At 35.1% G+C, this 13690-nt stretch overlaps 3 protein-coding genes across 4 annotated transcripts in view; all 3 read left to right on the top strand.

Annotated features, from left to right (window-relative positions):
- The window catches only part of LOC108183684 (uncharacterized), a 34190-nt gene extending 29359 nt beyond the window's left edge, over window positions 1-4831 (top strand). The window contains exon 3 of the mRNA XM_073947569.1: window positions 2214-4831. Within this exon, the coding sequence (XP_073803670.1) occupies window positions 2214-3463 (1250 nt within the window). The 3' untranslated portion in view covers window positions 3464-4831. The remainder of the gene's footprint in view (window positions 1-2213) is intronic.
- LOC110439461 (uncharacterized) overlaps window positions 1-13690 on the top strand; it is a 1085403-nt gene that overhangs the window by 541533 nt on the left and 530180 nt on the right. The window lies entirely within an intron of this gene.
- The window catches only part of LOC137491433 (uncharacterized), a 6092-nt gene continuing 1963 nt past the window's right edge, over window positions 9562-13690 (top strand). The window contains exons 1-2 of one of the 2 annotated variants that reach the window (XM_073947701.1): window positions 9562-9606; window positions 11459-11608. In XM_073947701.1, the coding sequence (XP_073803802.1) occupies window positions 11524-11608 (85 nt within the window). In that variant the 5' untranslated portion in view covers window positions 9562-9606; window positions 11459-11523. Of the gene's footprint in view, window positions 9607-11456; window positions 11609-13690 lie in introns of those variants that run through there. The other variant, XM_068220621.2, reaches the window with a different exon arrangement.

Below are 13690 nucleotides of genomic sequence, written 5' to 3'. Positions count from 1 at the left end.
GTAATATTTTAAATTCAATACGAAATTTAACAGGCAGCCAGTGTAAGGAGGATAAAATTGGGGTTATATGATCATATTTTCTGGACCTGGTCAGAACTCTGGCTGCTGCATTTTGTACTAATTGAAGTTTGTTAATAGAGGATGCTGGGCAGCCAGCAAATAGAGCATTACAGTAATCCAGTCTCGAAGTCACAAAAGCATGGACTAGCTTTTCTGCATCTGAGATGGATAGCATATTTCTTAATTTAGCGATATTTCTCAGATGAAAGAAGGCAGTTTTTGTGACATGGGATATATGGTTTTTAAAAGTTAGATTGCTGTCTAATATGACACCCAGATCTTTTATAGTAGAGCTAAAGCTAACTTTGTATCCCTCTAATTTTAAATTGAGTTGCGAGATCTGCTGTGTGCAAGATTTTCTAAAGATTTATTTCATTCTAATCTGATTCGCGAACTTGTTTGAAGAACCATATTAGCGAGAGATCAATTATCAAGATTAAAAGATCCAGGATCTGCCAAATCATCTAGATCATTTAAGCGAGGTACGAAGAACGGACCCCAGGTTATTTCTCCAATAGGAAACTGAAGTTCTAAAACAATAGCATATGAGATCAGGGGCCTGTTTCAGTAAGGAGGTTCAACCAACTCAGAGTTTAAACTTGAACTTGAACTGAGTTGATTTACCGAGAGATTAAAAACTCAAGTTTTCTGTTTCAAAATAGTTAATCTGAGTTGGGTCAATAAACTTTGCCTAGACCAACTCAGAGTTAAGCGTGCACACCATGAATATAAAAAAGGCATTATCAATGGAGCGCAGATATTACGAGTGACTATGGCAACATCTGAAAAAAGAGATCAGCATTTCTTTCTCCAGCTGAACTTGATGTGCTCATGCAAAATTATAGCAAATATGAGCATATATTTTAAAAAGCAACACCACTGCATCAGGAAACAAAAACAGTTAGCGTGGGAAAACATAGCTGCTGAAGTTAATGCGTAATTATACATTTTAAGTATTTAAATATTAAGTATAATAAAATAAGTAATGTAATGTGTGATCATTACATTTTTACCCATGTTCCCACTTTTATAAACGTTGATCAGTTTTAATAGATTTAAAAGTGCACTTGTCTGCCTCTTATTGATCAAGGGATAGAGGTTGATATGACATTTAGAATATAAGCAGAACTAAAAAAATGTTTTATAAAGAATAATAATCCCATTAATCCAGTAACAGTACATGTCAAAGGACAGTGAATTTAAGCAAAACATTTATTTTAAAAGGACAAGCCATTCTCGTACGTGACTTACATTTGTTCTTTGTGTGACTGAAATGTAGGCAATAGCAATGTTTCCATCCAAAAATATTAATTACATTTATGTGCAAAACTGGAATATCACATAAAATATATGCAAATAGATCAGCGTTTCCATGCTACGAATCAAAGAGAACAAAATCATCACTTCCTAATTAACTGGCAAAAGCATTTGCATAAGTTCATTTGTTCATTTTCTTTCGGCTCAGTCCCTTTAATTATCAGGGGTCGCCACAGCGGAATAAACCACCAACTTATCCAGCATATGCTTTAAACAGCGCATGCCCTTCCAGCTTCAACCCAGTATTGGGAACATTTGCGTAAGTTATGTACAATAATGCAAACTCAAAAATATTAGCGTCAATTATGCGCACTTGCTATGAACATGCAGGATTTGTCTCAATCGTGTCTTCCAAGCAAGTTAAAAATGTTTAAATGGAGTGGAAGTTGAATGAACACGGTTAATTTAGAGCGAGTTCATTTGATTGTTTGCATTTAAAGCCACAGGCACAAAAAGAGCTTGGTTTTCTTCTGACCCCCAAAATGAGATATTCTGCAAGGTACATGATCTGATTTTGAGCCAAAACCTTTAATATCTTGTAAAAAGGTTCATAATAAGAACCCTTTAAACAGGATTGTTGATGCAGGAATGAAAATAGCCTCACCATTTACTCTCCCTCGTGTGGGTTTTAAACCTTTATGAGTTTCTTGATCCTGTTGAACTCAAAAGAAGATGAAAACGCAGAGATTGGCTTACTTTGTGTTCCAGAAAAAAGGAAAAGTTCAAAACTGCATAACACAGAGTAAATGGTAAGGTCATTTTCATTTGTGGGTGAAACATCCATTTCATGCTTGTTCCTTTGGGCCTTCATACTAAAAGTTCACTTTTTTTTTTAGACCTGGTGGTGCTGAAAGAAGAGACTCATCAAATGGAGGAGAAACAGCAGTTAGAGAAACCCCAAGAGATAATGAATAATGAAAAACCCACACTGACTAAAAAGACTTCACGTGGAAGACCTCAGAAACCCAAATCTGGATGTCTTTTAAGCTGTAAACAGTGTGGAAAGAGATACAGTCAAAAGTCACACCTGAGAGTTCACATGAGAGTTCACACTAAAGAGAAACCTTACACCTGTGAACAGTGTGGAAAGAGTTTTGGTTATATGCAAGGCTTTAGAACCCACATGAGAATTCACACTGGAGAGAGGCCGTACACATGCCAACAGTGTGGAAAAAGCTTCTATTATGCAGGAAGCATTGCGGTGCACATGAGAACTCACACTGGGGAGAAGCCTTTCAGCTGTGCACAGTGTAGAAAAAGTTTCAGTCAAAAGCAGAACCTTGACATTCACATGAAAGTTCACACTATGGAGAAACCTTACACCTGCGAACAGTGTGGAAAGAGTTTTGGTTATGTACAAGGCTTTAAAACCCACATGAGAATTCACACTGGAGAGAGGCCGTACACATGCCAACACTGTGGACAAACCTTCTATCATGCAGGAAACTTTGCAGTGCACAGGAGAATTCATACTGGAGAGAGGCCATACACATGCCAACAGTGTGGACAAACCTTTCATCATGGAGGAAACTTTGCAGCACACATGAGAATTCACACTGGGGAAAAGCCTTACTCTTGCCCTCAGTGTGGAAAGAGTTTTAAGCGAAATGGCTCCCTTGAAGACCACATGAGAACACACACTGGAGAGAGAATTTTTACTTGCACACAGTGTGGGAAAAGTTTCTCTCAAAAACAAAGCCTTCACATCCACATGAGGATTCACACTGGAGAGAAACCTTACACATGCACAGAGTGTGGTAAAAGTTTCATATGTAAAAACGCACTCGATTACCACATGAAAACTCACACCGGAGAGAAGCCGTTTGCATGTAATCAGTGTGGAAAGAGCTTCATAACCAAAGCTAGCCTTAAGAATCACATGAATGGTCACACTGGAACCATAGTGTTCACATGTGATCAGTGTGGAAAGACTCTCACACGCAAAGACTCCATTAAGCAACACATGAAGACTCACTCAAGAGAGGATTGTTTTAGATGCAGTGAGTGTGGAAAAGACTTTAAACATAAAAGAAGCCTCAACACTCACATGAAGCTTCACAATGGAGAGCAGAGTCCTCAAAATTGAGGCCTTGTCCACACAAACACTGGTATATTCAAAACGGCAGCTTTTTCATGTAGTTTGGCTGTTCGTTGACGTGAAGTTTATTCATAAATTACTTTCGAAAGGATCACATGTTTATGATTGTCCACAACTGGTCCTGCATTAGCTAAGACGATTCACCAATCAGATGATTCCTAACTCACTATAAATAACCAGAGTTTCTTACCTCTGTTATCTTTGTCTTGAGAAATTCCCCTCCCACCCCTACTCCCCCTCCTTCTAGATTGTAATGTAATGTAATGTAATGGGTATTTATTGTATATAGCACATTTATTGTGTATGGCCATACACCCAAAGCGCTTCACAATCATGAGGGGGGTCTCTCCACACCACCACCAGTGTGCAGCATCCACTTGGATGATGCGACGGCAGCCACAGGACAACGGCGCCAGTGCGCTCACCACACACCAGCTATTGGTGGAGTAGAGAAACAGTGATAGAGCCAATTCGGTGGAAGGGGATGATTGGGAGGCCATGATCGTATGGGCCGATAGAGGGACTTTGACCTGGACACCGGGGTTACACCCCTGCTCTTTCACGAGAAGTGCCATGGGATGTTTAACGTCTCATGCTAAACTTCGTTAGCAATGTTGCCTCAAAGCAAGAATGTTACAGGTTAAAGTTTGCTGAACCGGTTAACATTTTGTGTGGAGTTTGCTCGTTCACTCTGTGCTCGCGTAGGTTTTCCCCAGGTTCCTCCCACAGTCCGATCTAATTAAACTGAACATTCTACATTGGCACCATAGTCGAGCTCTTAGTAAGCCATATAGCTCTCTTTAGCCATCTCTATATCTGTCAGTTGAACAGAAATGAGTCAGGGGAGTTTATCAAGAATTACCTGAGCTCAAACTCCCCTCACGCCCTGTTTACAGAAGGGAGCCCAGGGCTCGAGGATCTTATGAGCTTAGGGCTCTCCCCCGGGACAGCTTTCCCTCCTTTAAATCTCTTAAATTATTATATGCAATCTCCTCAGTTATTGGACTTTTTAACTGACAAGGGGAAAAACTTCAAAAACATATACACTATGACTTAAACTACTACTGTTGACTGTTGTGTTTAAGGATAGTGTAATGCAATATTAAAATTCAGGATTTAATAATGAATATAGAGAATTCCAGATGTTTCAGAGAGCAGGTCGACACACACACATAGATTGCTATGATAAAGCAGGCTAAACAACCATACATGTATCAATTAAATAAATTCAGATTTTTTTTTTTTGATAGGCTAAAAATGTTCATGTGTTAGCTATCTACCACTAACAAGTAGTCTTATATGCAAAGATGTGTTATTCAAAAATTTGTTTTTAGTTATTAAAAAATACTAATTGTCCATATTGGCTCTGTTCAATTTCCCTTGTCTGTCCGACACAGTGCTCAAGCTAAAGTGCATAACCTCTAATATAGTTCTTTGTGTGTGATGACACACAATTACAGTGATGTTACTTTGTGTTTCCTGAAAGAATGAATAATTTGTTCCAGACCATCCCATCCTCGTGTGCAAAAGAAGGCCAGCAGGCTTAGATGAGATAAGAATAAAAATGCATCAAGATGCACTTCATACAAAAATAAATAATTTTTTTATGACTATTATTTAAATGTTTAAACATCTTTCCCATCTACAGTAATTAGTACATTTTTGCATGATTTTAAACACTTCTGTGGTGTTCTGTCATTACTTTCAGACCTAACCTAAATGCAAATGAAACAGAGGAAGCGAGTTTATGAAGAAATAGTCTTGTTATTCAAAAGTAAAATAATTTTGTTTAAACTGTTAAGTTTTAAGTAATAGAATTTTCATTTGTTTCACCTTAAAAGAGTATAAAGGGGAGGTATGTTTAAAATATATACTAAAGGCTTTTACAGGTAAACTGATATGTTGTCTGTATGTTGTGTTATACCCAGCCTGATCTCACGAGAAAATGTAAGTATTTTACATTTTGCCAGTTTAGTGGCTAATTCAAATTCAGTCATACGAAATTGTACGATTTTAAAAAGGAGGCGTGGCACATGCTAAATGAACCTTTAATAATTTTAACAAGGTCCACTGGCTGTCAGGTTTTGTGCACCACTACAGAGCTTTAAGTGAAATTGATTTTAAAAGTTCTGAATTTTCTTTTAAAATTAAAGAAGACTTTGATGTGCAAATTATTTATTGGACCATGAAAAATGCAAATGAAAAATGCAAAAAATGTATATGGGCTGAATATAAACAATCAAATTAAATTTAGTAATGTTCATCCTAATGTTTGTTTAAATTCAGCCCAAACAATTTGTTTGCAACCACTTTTTGTAAATCCAATTAATATACTCAATCCATCTTGAATTCTCCACAAAAAACATTTGACACAATATATGGAGGTTGTGTTGTTTAATGCATAAGTACTTGACTAAACATTACAATGTGGTGCAACAAACACATTAAAACCATTTCAATAAAACAATGTTGCAAAATTGTTCAAATGTTTCACTTATGGCCTGTGTGAAAGGTTGACAATAATGCAACACCCAACTGTATAGAAACACAAACTCAAAAGGACAATTCACCAAAAAAAAAAATGAAAATTGACAATTTCCTCACTCTTTACTTGTTTATTTCTTCTGTTGAACACTAAAGAAGATTGTTTTAAAAATCTGAAAACCTGTAACCACTGACTTTCATTGTATTTTTTTTTCATGGGAGTCGATGGTTATAGGTTTCTAGCTTTCTTCAAACTATCTTCTTTTGTGTTCAACAGAAGAAAAAATCCACAGAGGGTTGTAAACACTTGAGGAGTGAGTAAATAGCGAGTAAATTTTCTTTTTTTAGTGAACTATCCCTATAGAAACACATTTTAATCGTTCAGACATTTATTTCAGGGTAGATGCTACTTGTACAATTAAATGTAAACAGTTGTTGGTAAAAATCAAGAAAACTTTCACTATTTAAGGGTAACATTCAGTGAACAATTAAAGTGATTGTTTTACTTTATGTACTTGTCAAATAATTGTACTGCGTGTACATGATTGAAAAATTAACCATTAAAACATTTGAACAGTTCTAAGCCTATATGACAATTGAAACAGCTGCAAACATTTGGTTGCACCAAAAAAAGTATCAAATCTTAATCTTCAAAAAAACTCAATCATCAAAAATAACCAGCAATATTTAAGTGCAAAATTAAAGGGAATGTACTTTCTGTATACAGAGTGATTCAACTGTATGAAGTGTAAGAAGAATGACTGAAAACAATAGCTTGCATATGAGCTGCCCACAACTCAGTTCTGAATAAACCCACTAAACCAGGGGTGTCAAATCCAAACTTAGTAAGGGCCACACTGAGTGTTGTGAATAAAGTCAGGGGCCATACATACATATTTTTTTTAAATGTATTTATTGAAGAAAATAATTTTATACTATCATTTTACACTTCATTAAACCACATTTATCAAAATAGTAAGGTTTTTATGGGCATATACACAATGATGAAACTCTGATGTTTTGATATAATTGTTAAACTTTTACACACATGCAGGTAGAATTATGAGTGTTTTAAAACGTTTTTGTCAATTTTTGCCATATTCTGCCATTGAATGGATGTGGTTTTGCCATGTCCCACACACCGCTCAGCCAAATTCAGTGAGTCTACAAAGTAGATAAATTAGATCAAATTAAAAAGATTTATAAATATTCTTATTGTCTTTAACAAGTTATTTCACAAAAAAGGTAATTTTAATCACTTTTTTTTAGCTTTCATAATATTATTAATCGTTTTGCATGTGTCCTTGAGTTTGCTGTCCACCTTGTCATGATGTGGTAAATGCCCCTTTAAGACCCCTCTGATGTACTCTGTCACCTACTCGGTCCCAGTCATTCCCCTCGCTGGCCAGCAGAGGTCATCATGACCAGACTATTGACATTACGTCATCCCCACTGACTGATTGTCACACACACCTGCAGCACATCTCCTAATCACCTGGCTCGCACATAAGCAGCACACACACACACATACACCCACACCCCCCCACACCTTCAGCGTGAAGTCTTGTTCTGCCCCTGCTAACACTACTGAGCGTTTCTCTTCCTTGCCTGCTTTCCCGTTGATTACCTTGGACTGTATCTCGACCTTGTTTTGCCTGCCGCCTGCCCTGAACCCTAGCCTGATTACCGACTTTGATCCTCGCCGCCTTCCTCTGACCCATGCCCTCACCTTGTGTTTGCCTGCCGCCAGCCCTTCATCTTGATACTACTGTGTTTGATGTGAGTTCGCACAAGCATAACATCGGTGTGCTACTTGTTATTAAACTTTATTTAATAAGTATACTGCAAATGGATCCCTCTGTGTCAGACCCTTCCTTACATACTCCTTGGTATCCCTGTGCCCATTTTGCTTTTCTTCAGAGGAGGTTTAAACATCTGATGTGCACACAGTAAATATCTACACTTATGTTTGCTATGTTTCCTCATATTGTGTTTGAAAATTAATGTTGACAAGCTTAACATGTCCACCATGTCAGAGTGAAACATTCATTACATTTTTTTTTAATTCAGAGATTAAAATATAGCTTTTAAACTATGTACAAAGAGCTTAAATATGGAAACACTTTACCAGCTGCAGGTACAGCATGTGTTCAATAAATGATATCTTTAGCCAAAAATGTCCTCTCTGTCATTGTCACAAATCCTTCCTTGACAGGGCGGACATATGCATTGGTATTGACACTTTTTTTTTACTATTTTATTGTTAATTACGGAATGTTTTTATGTTACTTACAACACCCACACACACTACACCAGTAGATGCATGAGTGGACAAGACAAACCTTTTGGCAATATCTGTCACAGCATTTACAAAGATCCTTTTAAAGTTCATATAATGAAGCTCATTGACTGATTAAAATAAAACTACAGCCCTGAGTATTTGTACATTAATGTGAAGATCTGTAATCTAATTACATTAGAAGTGAAGTTTACCTTATTCTGAAAAATAAAACAGGATTATTAAGGTGTTTAACTTGACTTGCTTCCAACATTCCCTTCACTCATCCAGTACAATGAACAATGTAAAGATTTACATTCATTAGCAAATTTAGTTTAATTTGAAGGACAATAATTGTTTATTTTCCATTTATCTGTATATTGATAAAACTTAATTGATAACAGAAGAGGCGGCATGGTGGCTCAGTGGTTTGCAGTATTACTGAAAACAGTTGAATTCTTGAAAACCTTTACAATCCTTTTATACGAACCCTTTAATATTTATTGTTGTACCTGTTTTTTTTTCAAATGTTCCTCCATATTTAGTTCACCAAATAAAGCCTTTGTCCACCCTGTCATGTCAATGTCCACCCTGTCATCTTGTTTTCCAGTCATGTTAAAAAAATTAATTATTTATAACCTCAGCAAAATATCTTGTGTGATTTCTTAATAAACCAACAAGTTAATATTGTTGGAAAGTTTGACAAAATATTTTAGATCTTGGGTTTTATTTTGAAAAGAATTATTACATAATTTATTTGGAAATCAATGTTTTGTCCATTATTTCATTATTACAAATAGACTTTTTTTTCTAGAATCTATAAAGTTGGGTTGGTAAAGGGACACATGACCTTTCTGAAAAGACACATTTAATAATCACACTGCAATGAAAATACACTTATACTACTTTGAATTTGTCCATGACAGGGTTGACACAATTTGAGGTTTGTTTGCTGTTTTTCTGTTTACATGTTATTTGTAAAAAGTGAAGGAGCTTGACCAACATTCATTTCTAACAGCCTAAATTGTATTGAATACAACAATGTAGTTAAATCAAAAATATTTTTTTTATTATCCTATGCACTTTATAGTGACAATGACCTGAAAACGTTTTTCAAAATTGTCTTAAAAATGTTCAGATTATTTAAACAACTTCAAATACTGAATATCTGTAAGCGTGTCTGTGTGTGTGTGTGTGAGAGAGAGAGAGAGAGAGAGAGAGAGATAAAGTGGAAAACGATGGAGAAATGTATCAATAAGTCATGACTGCAACAGTAAGTGGCAAAAAAGCTAAACAAAAAATTACTTTTATTTTGGCGGGTCCTGTGACGTCATAAGGCTGCGCCGCTCCTACGCTGTATTGGAGAAAGGTTTGTTTTAAAGCTTCTACACAGATATAAAGCGATTGATTGTAGAATACATGTTTTTTTTTTCAGATGCATCAAAAAATCCAGATAATGACCAGCTAGGAATAGCATATGTAATTTCAAAGTTTAATATAGAAAAAATAAATTAAGGATTTTAAACAAATTATCATTATACACAAGGGGAAACGTTGGCAATAAGTTTATCATTACAATGGGTGAAAGATGCAGGAATTAAGGAAGTTTTAGTTTGCTCAGATTGTATTTCTGCTCTTTTAAGCATTGAAGCAAAACACTCAGACTGTAGGCAAGATTTGGTTATTGAAATGTTACAAGAGTTGTATAAATTAGGAGAAAAAGTAAAGGTAGTGTTCATGATAGGTAAAGTTGGTTTTATATTTGCACATTCGTTCATTTAGAAGTCTCTATATTGTTTACCATGTTACTTTGAATATTTGATCGGAATTAGCATGCAACTATGACTTGAAAACAACATTAACACTCTTTATTTGACTGTGAACAATGTTGTCATTTGATAGTGATTTCGCTGTTTAGAGTTGGCAAATAATACTTTTATGAAATTATAATATTAAGGGTATTATTAAGGGTAAAGTCTGAATTTGCAAATATAAAACCAACTTTACCTCTAAGTGTTCATGTGGGTGCCGGCTCATGTGGGATTAAAAGGAAATGAAGCAGCAGATAAAATGGCAAAGCAAGCTACGATGGAAGATAATATAGGAATGGAAGTGAATTACAGTAGAATTGAAGTTAAAGCAATAATAAAGAAACAAATAATGGAGAAACAGCAGTACCAATGGAATGCAGGAAAGAATGGAAGGCAAATGTACAATATTCAGCCAAAAGTGGGTAAAGTGAGGCACTCGAGTGGAAAAAAAAAAGAGGATACTATATTATCCAGATTAAGAATTGGGCATGCTGGACTTAACAGTACAATGAAGTTATAGGCACAGCACAGAACAGGTCTATGTGAGTGTGGGAAAAATGAATCTGTTGAACATGTGATCATGCATTGTGAGCGGTATAATAAAGAAAGAAGAAAGTTATTGGAAGAAGTCAAGAAAGAAGGAAATTATTAGTTTACATTGAATTTTTTATTAAATCCTGAGGTAGGACGGCATAAGTGCACTGCTTTGTTTAGATTTTTGAAAGACACAGGACTGATTAATAAGATATGATTATTAGAATTATTTTAATGTAAAATTATAAAGTTTAAGGCAGGGATGGAGGGAGTTATTTTCTGAACCTGACATAGTGGGAGGAGTGAACAGAAGTCAGAAGAGCTGGAGACGCAGAGCTGGCGGATGCGAAGTCTCTCACTAGGTTAGGGGAAGGGATTATGGGAACAGAGTAGAGTCTCTGAATCAGGTTACAGGAAGGTGGCGGTAATGCACAAGAACTTATGCGATCCGCCAAATAAAAACGAAAGAAGAAAACGATTGATTAAAGTCTCTGGTTTTTCACCCGATGATAAATTATGTTCCTGCTGTTGACAATATTATTTTAACCCTTTATACAACATACTACTATTTTACTGGGGGCTATTGTTTGAATAAAGTAACAGAAAAGTGTTTTAATAAAGGTTTAATTTATTAAATAGCATAATGTCATTCCATTCTAAGTATACATCACTATAAACAAGAGATAAAGTACTAGTTTTAATCAGCTCATTTGTGGCTATTGTTTCTTGCTCGGACTTACCTGATTTATTTTTTTAAATTACTTTCATATAAACTCATAGAAACTGTTGAAGCAAGTGTTGAAGAGAAGTCATTTTGTTTCTGTTCATTGTTTTATTCATTTTAAAAAGTTTTATTGTTTTGTTAATTTTACACAGAATAAAGTGTCCAAACGCAGAGGAAAACTCCTGCTGAAGCGACTGATCTCCACACTGTTATAAAGATGGCGTTTATTAAAGAGGAGAGTGAAGATGTGAAGATTGAAGAAACATTCACAGTCAAACAGGAAGATCCGCAGGAACAAACAGGTTAGTTTTCATTCTCAACGACCAACTCAGTCATTTGATCCTCATTCAGATATATTTTAATAACAAGAATACTAAATTAAATCCATCTTGTAGCCCTGAGTGTGCTGCCTAGTTCTCCTAAATGCACATAAGCACTCATTGAAAGACAGGAATGAGTTTCTCTCTTGTTACTTGTTCTCATTTATTTTGTCATTACTTTATGTATTATTAGTCTTCCATTTTCTCTACCTTCTTAAGGTTATTGCTTTTCTTGTTCTTGTACTGTTTGTAAAGCGTCTTTGAGCACTGGCGCTATATAAACAATCAAAAACAATTAATAAATAAAAGTTTAACTGAGCTGAGGATATTTGACCTACAGTATTCTCATAAAAGATATCTGCCTTTACAGTGATGGTGTTGGCTTGGTACTTTCCATTTGCATATGTCACGTTTGATCATGATTCTCTTTTTTCTCAACTTCTTTATGGGTTTAAACTTGTTTCTAGTAGTTGTTACTAGTTCTCACAGATAGTATCTGAGTTAGAATTCCATCATTATTATCATAACTAATTACCAGGGCTATTGTGTTTAATCAGGGTTTCCGCTGGGTCATAAAATGTCGTAAATTCCAAAATCAATTTTTGGCCTTAAAAAGTCTTAAATTTATTGAAATATTGTGTTGTAAGTCCTAAATCTTTTTTAAACAAGTCTTCATTTTCCTTTGTTCGTGTTTTGCTTCATAATCTGGCCAAAACCCATACAATCACCAACAATTTATCTCAATAACACTTTCAACTTTTTATTCAAAAAGGTAATTTTTACTCTATTTATCATAATGGTTTAATTATTTTCCTTACAATAACATTTGTTTAAACGTGCTCAATGTATTTACTGCTGAGGACATGACCTGGACAGATTTTTGTGCATAAATTTAATTTATTGTAGTTTTAAAACTTTTGTTCATTGTTTTTATTTTATTTATATATTTTTTAAAGAAAGTTTGTTGAAAAACAGTGTATGGATACAAGTAAAGCTTGCTTGTTTTTACACAAAATTTAAAATCTTTTGCTAAGAAATATCTAAAGAACTGTATTTTTTATTATTCATTCATTATTGTATTGATAAATATATTCAATTATAATTTGTTTTGATTGGGCAAATACAAATCTTTTCCATCTGGGCCATTTGAAAAATTCCTTAACCTTTAGCCCTTTGTGAGTCTAAAATTTCATTCATAATGGTCTTAAAGCTTTACATTTAACTTGGTGAAACCTGCAGTAACCCTGGTTTATTCATTCATTTTCTTTAGTCCCTTTATTAATCTGAGGTCGCCACAGCGGAATGAACCGCGAACACTTATTAACACTTATACACTATAGACAATTTAGCCTACCCAATTCACCTGTACCTCATGTCTTTGGACTGTGGGGGAAACCGGAGCGCCCAGAAGAAACCCACGCAAATGCAGGGAGAACATGCAAACTCCACACAAACGCCAACTGACCCAGCAACCCTGGTTTAAATTATGTCAAAATGGGACGATAACCAATTTCAAGGTATACCGCAGTTTGGAAAAGTCAAGGTTTTGAAACTGCCAAAATGTTCTGTTATATCGTTTTTACGGTATATGTAAGTTTTATTTATTGATTTATTTTTTTATTATGTTTTAAGTTTTTTAGGACAACAGTATCTCCAGCAAATAAGATATCCAAAGATGCCATTTTAAAATTGTTTTTGAACAAATAAAGACAGCAGACGTCAATGATTCATTTGAATGATTTAGCCTGACATGTTTACTGCTCCAAAATATTGTAAAAGTTTCTCAAAAGAAAATATATTGTGTTCAAAGGGCAAAAGATTTTTGTTTTTCACCCAGACATTAAAAAGAGGATCTTTTGAGCTCAGGGCTCTCTCTCGAGACAGCATGCCAAACAAGCTTTATAATCAATCATCAGCTAAGTGTGAACTCTTGAAATGAATGAAAACAAGCAGTAAAGTATGTCATTTTGCCATTTCCTCATCTCTCCAGTTTACAGCAAACGTGGCATTAAGCATTTGCACAAGTACATTCATTAATTTTCCTTGGGCTTAATCCCTTTATTT

This window comes from Danio rerio, chromosome 4, assembly GCF_049306965.1.
Source record: "Danio rerio strain Tuebingen ecotype United States chromosome 4, GRCz12tu, whole genome shotgun sequence".
Lineage (NCBI taxonomy): Eukaryota > Metazoa > Chordata > Actinopteri > Cypriniformes > Danionidae > Danio > Danio rerio.
Note: the sequence above shows the minus strand (reverse complement) of the source record. Positions and strands in the feature narration are given on the sequence as shown.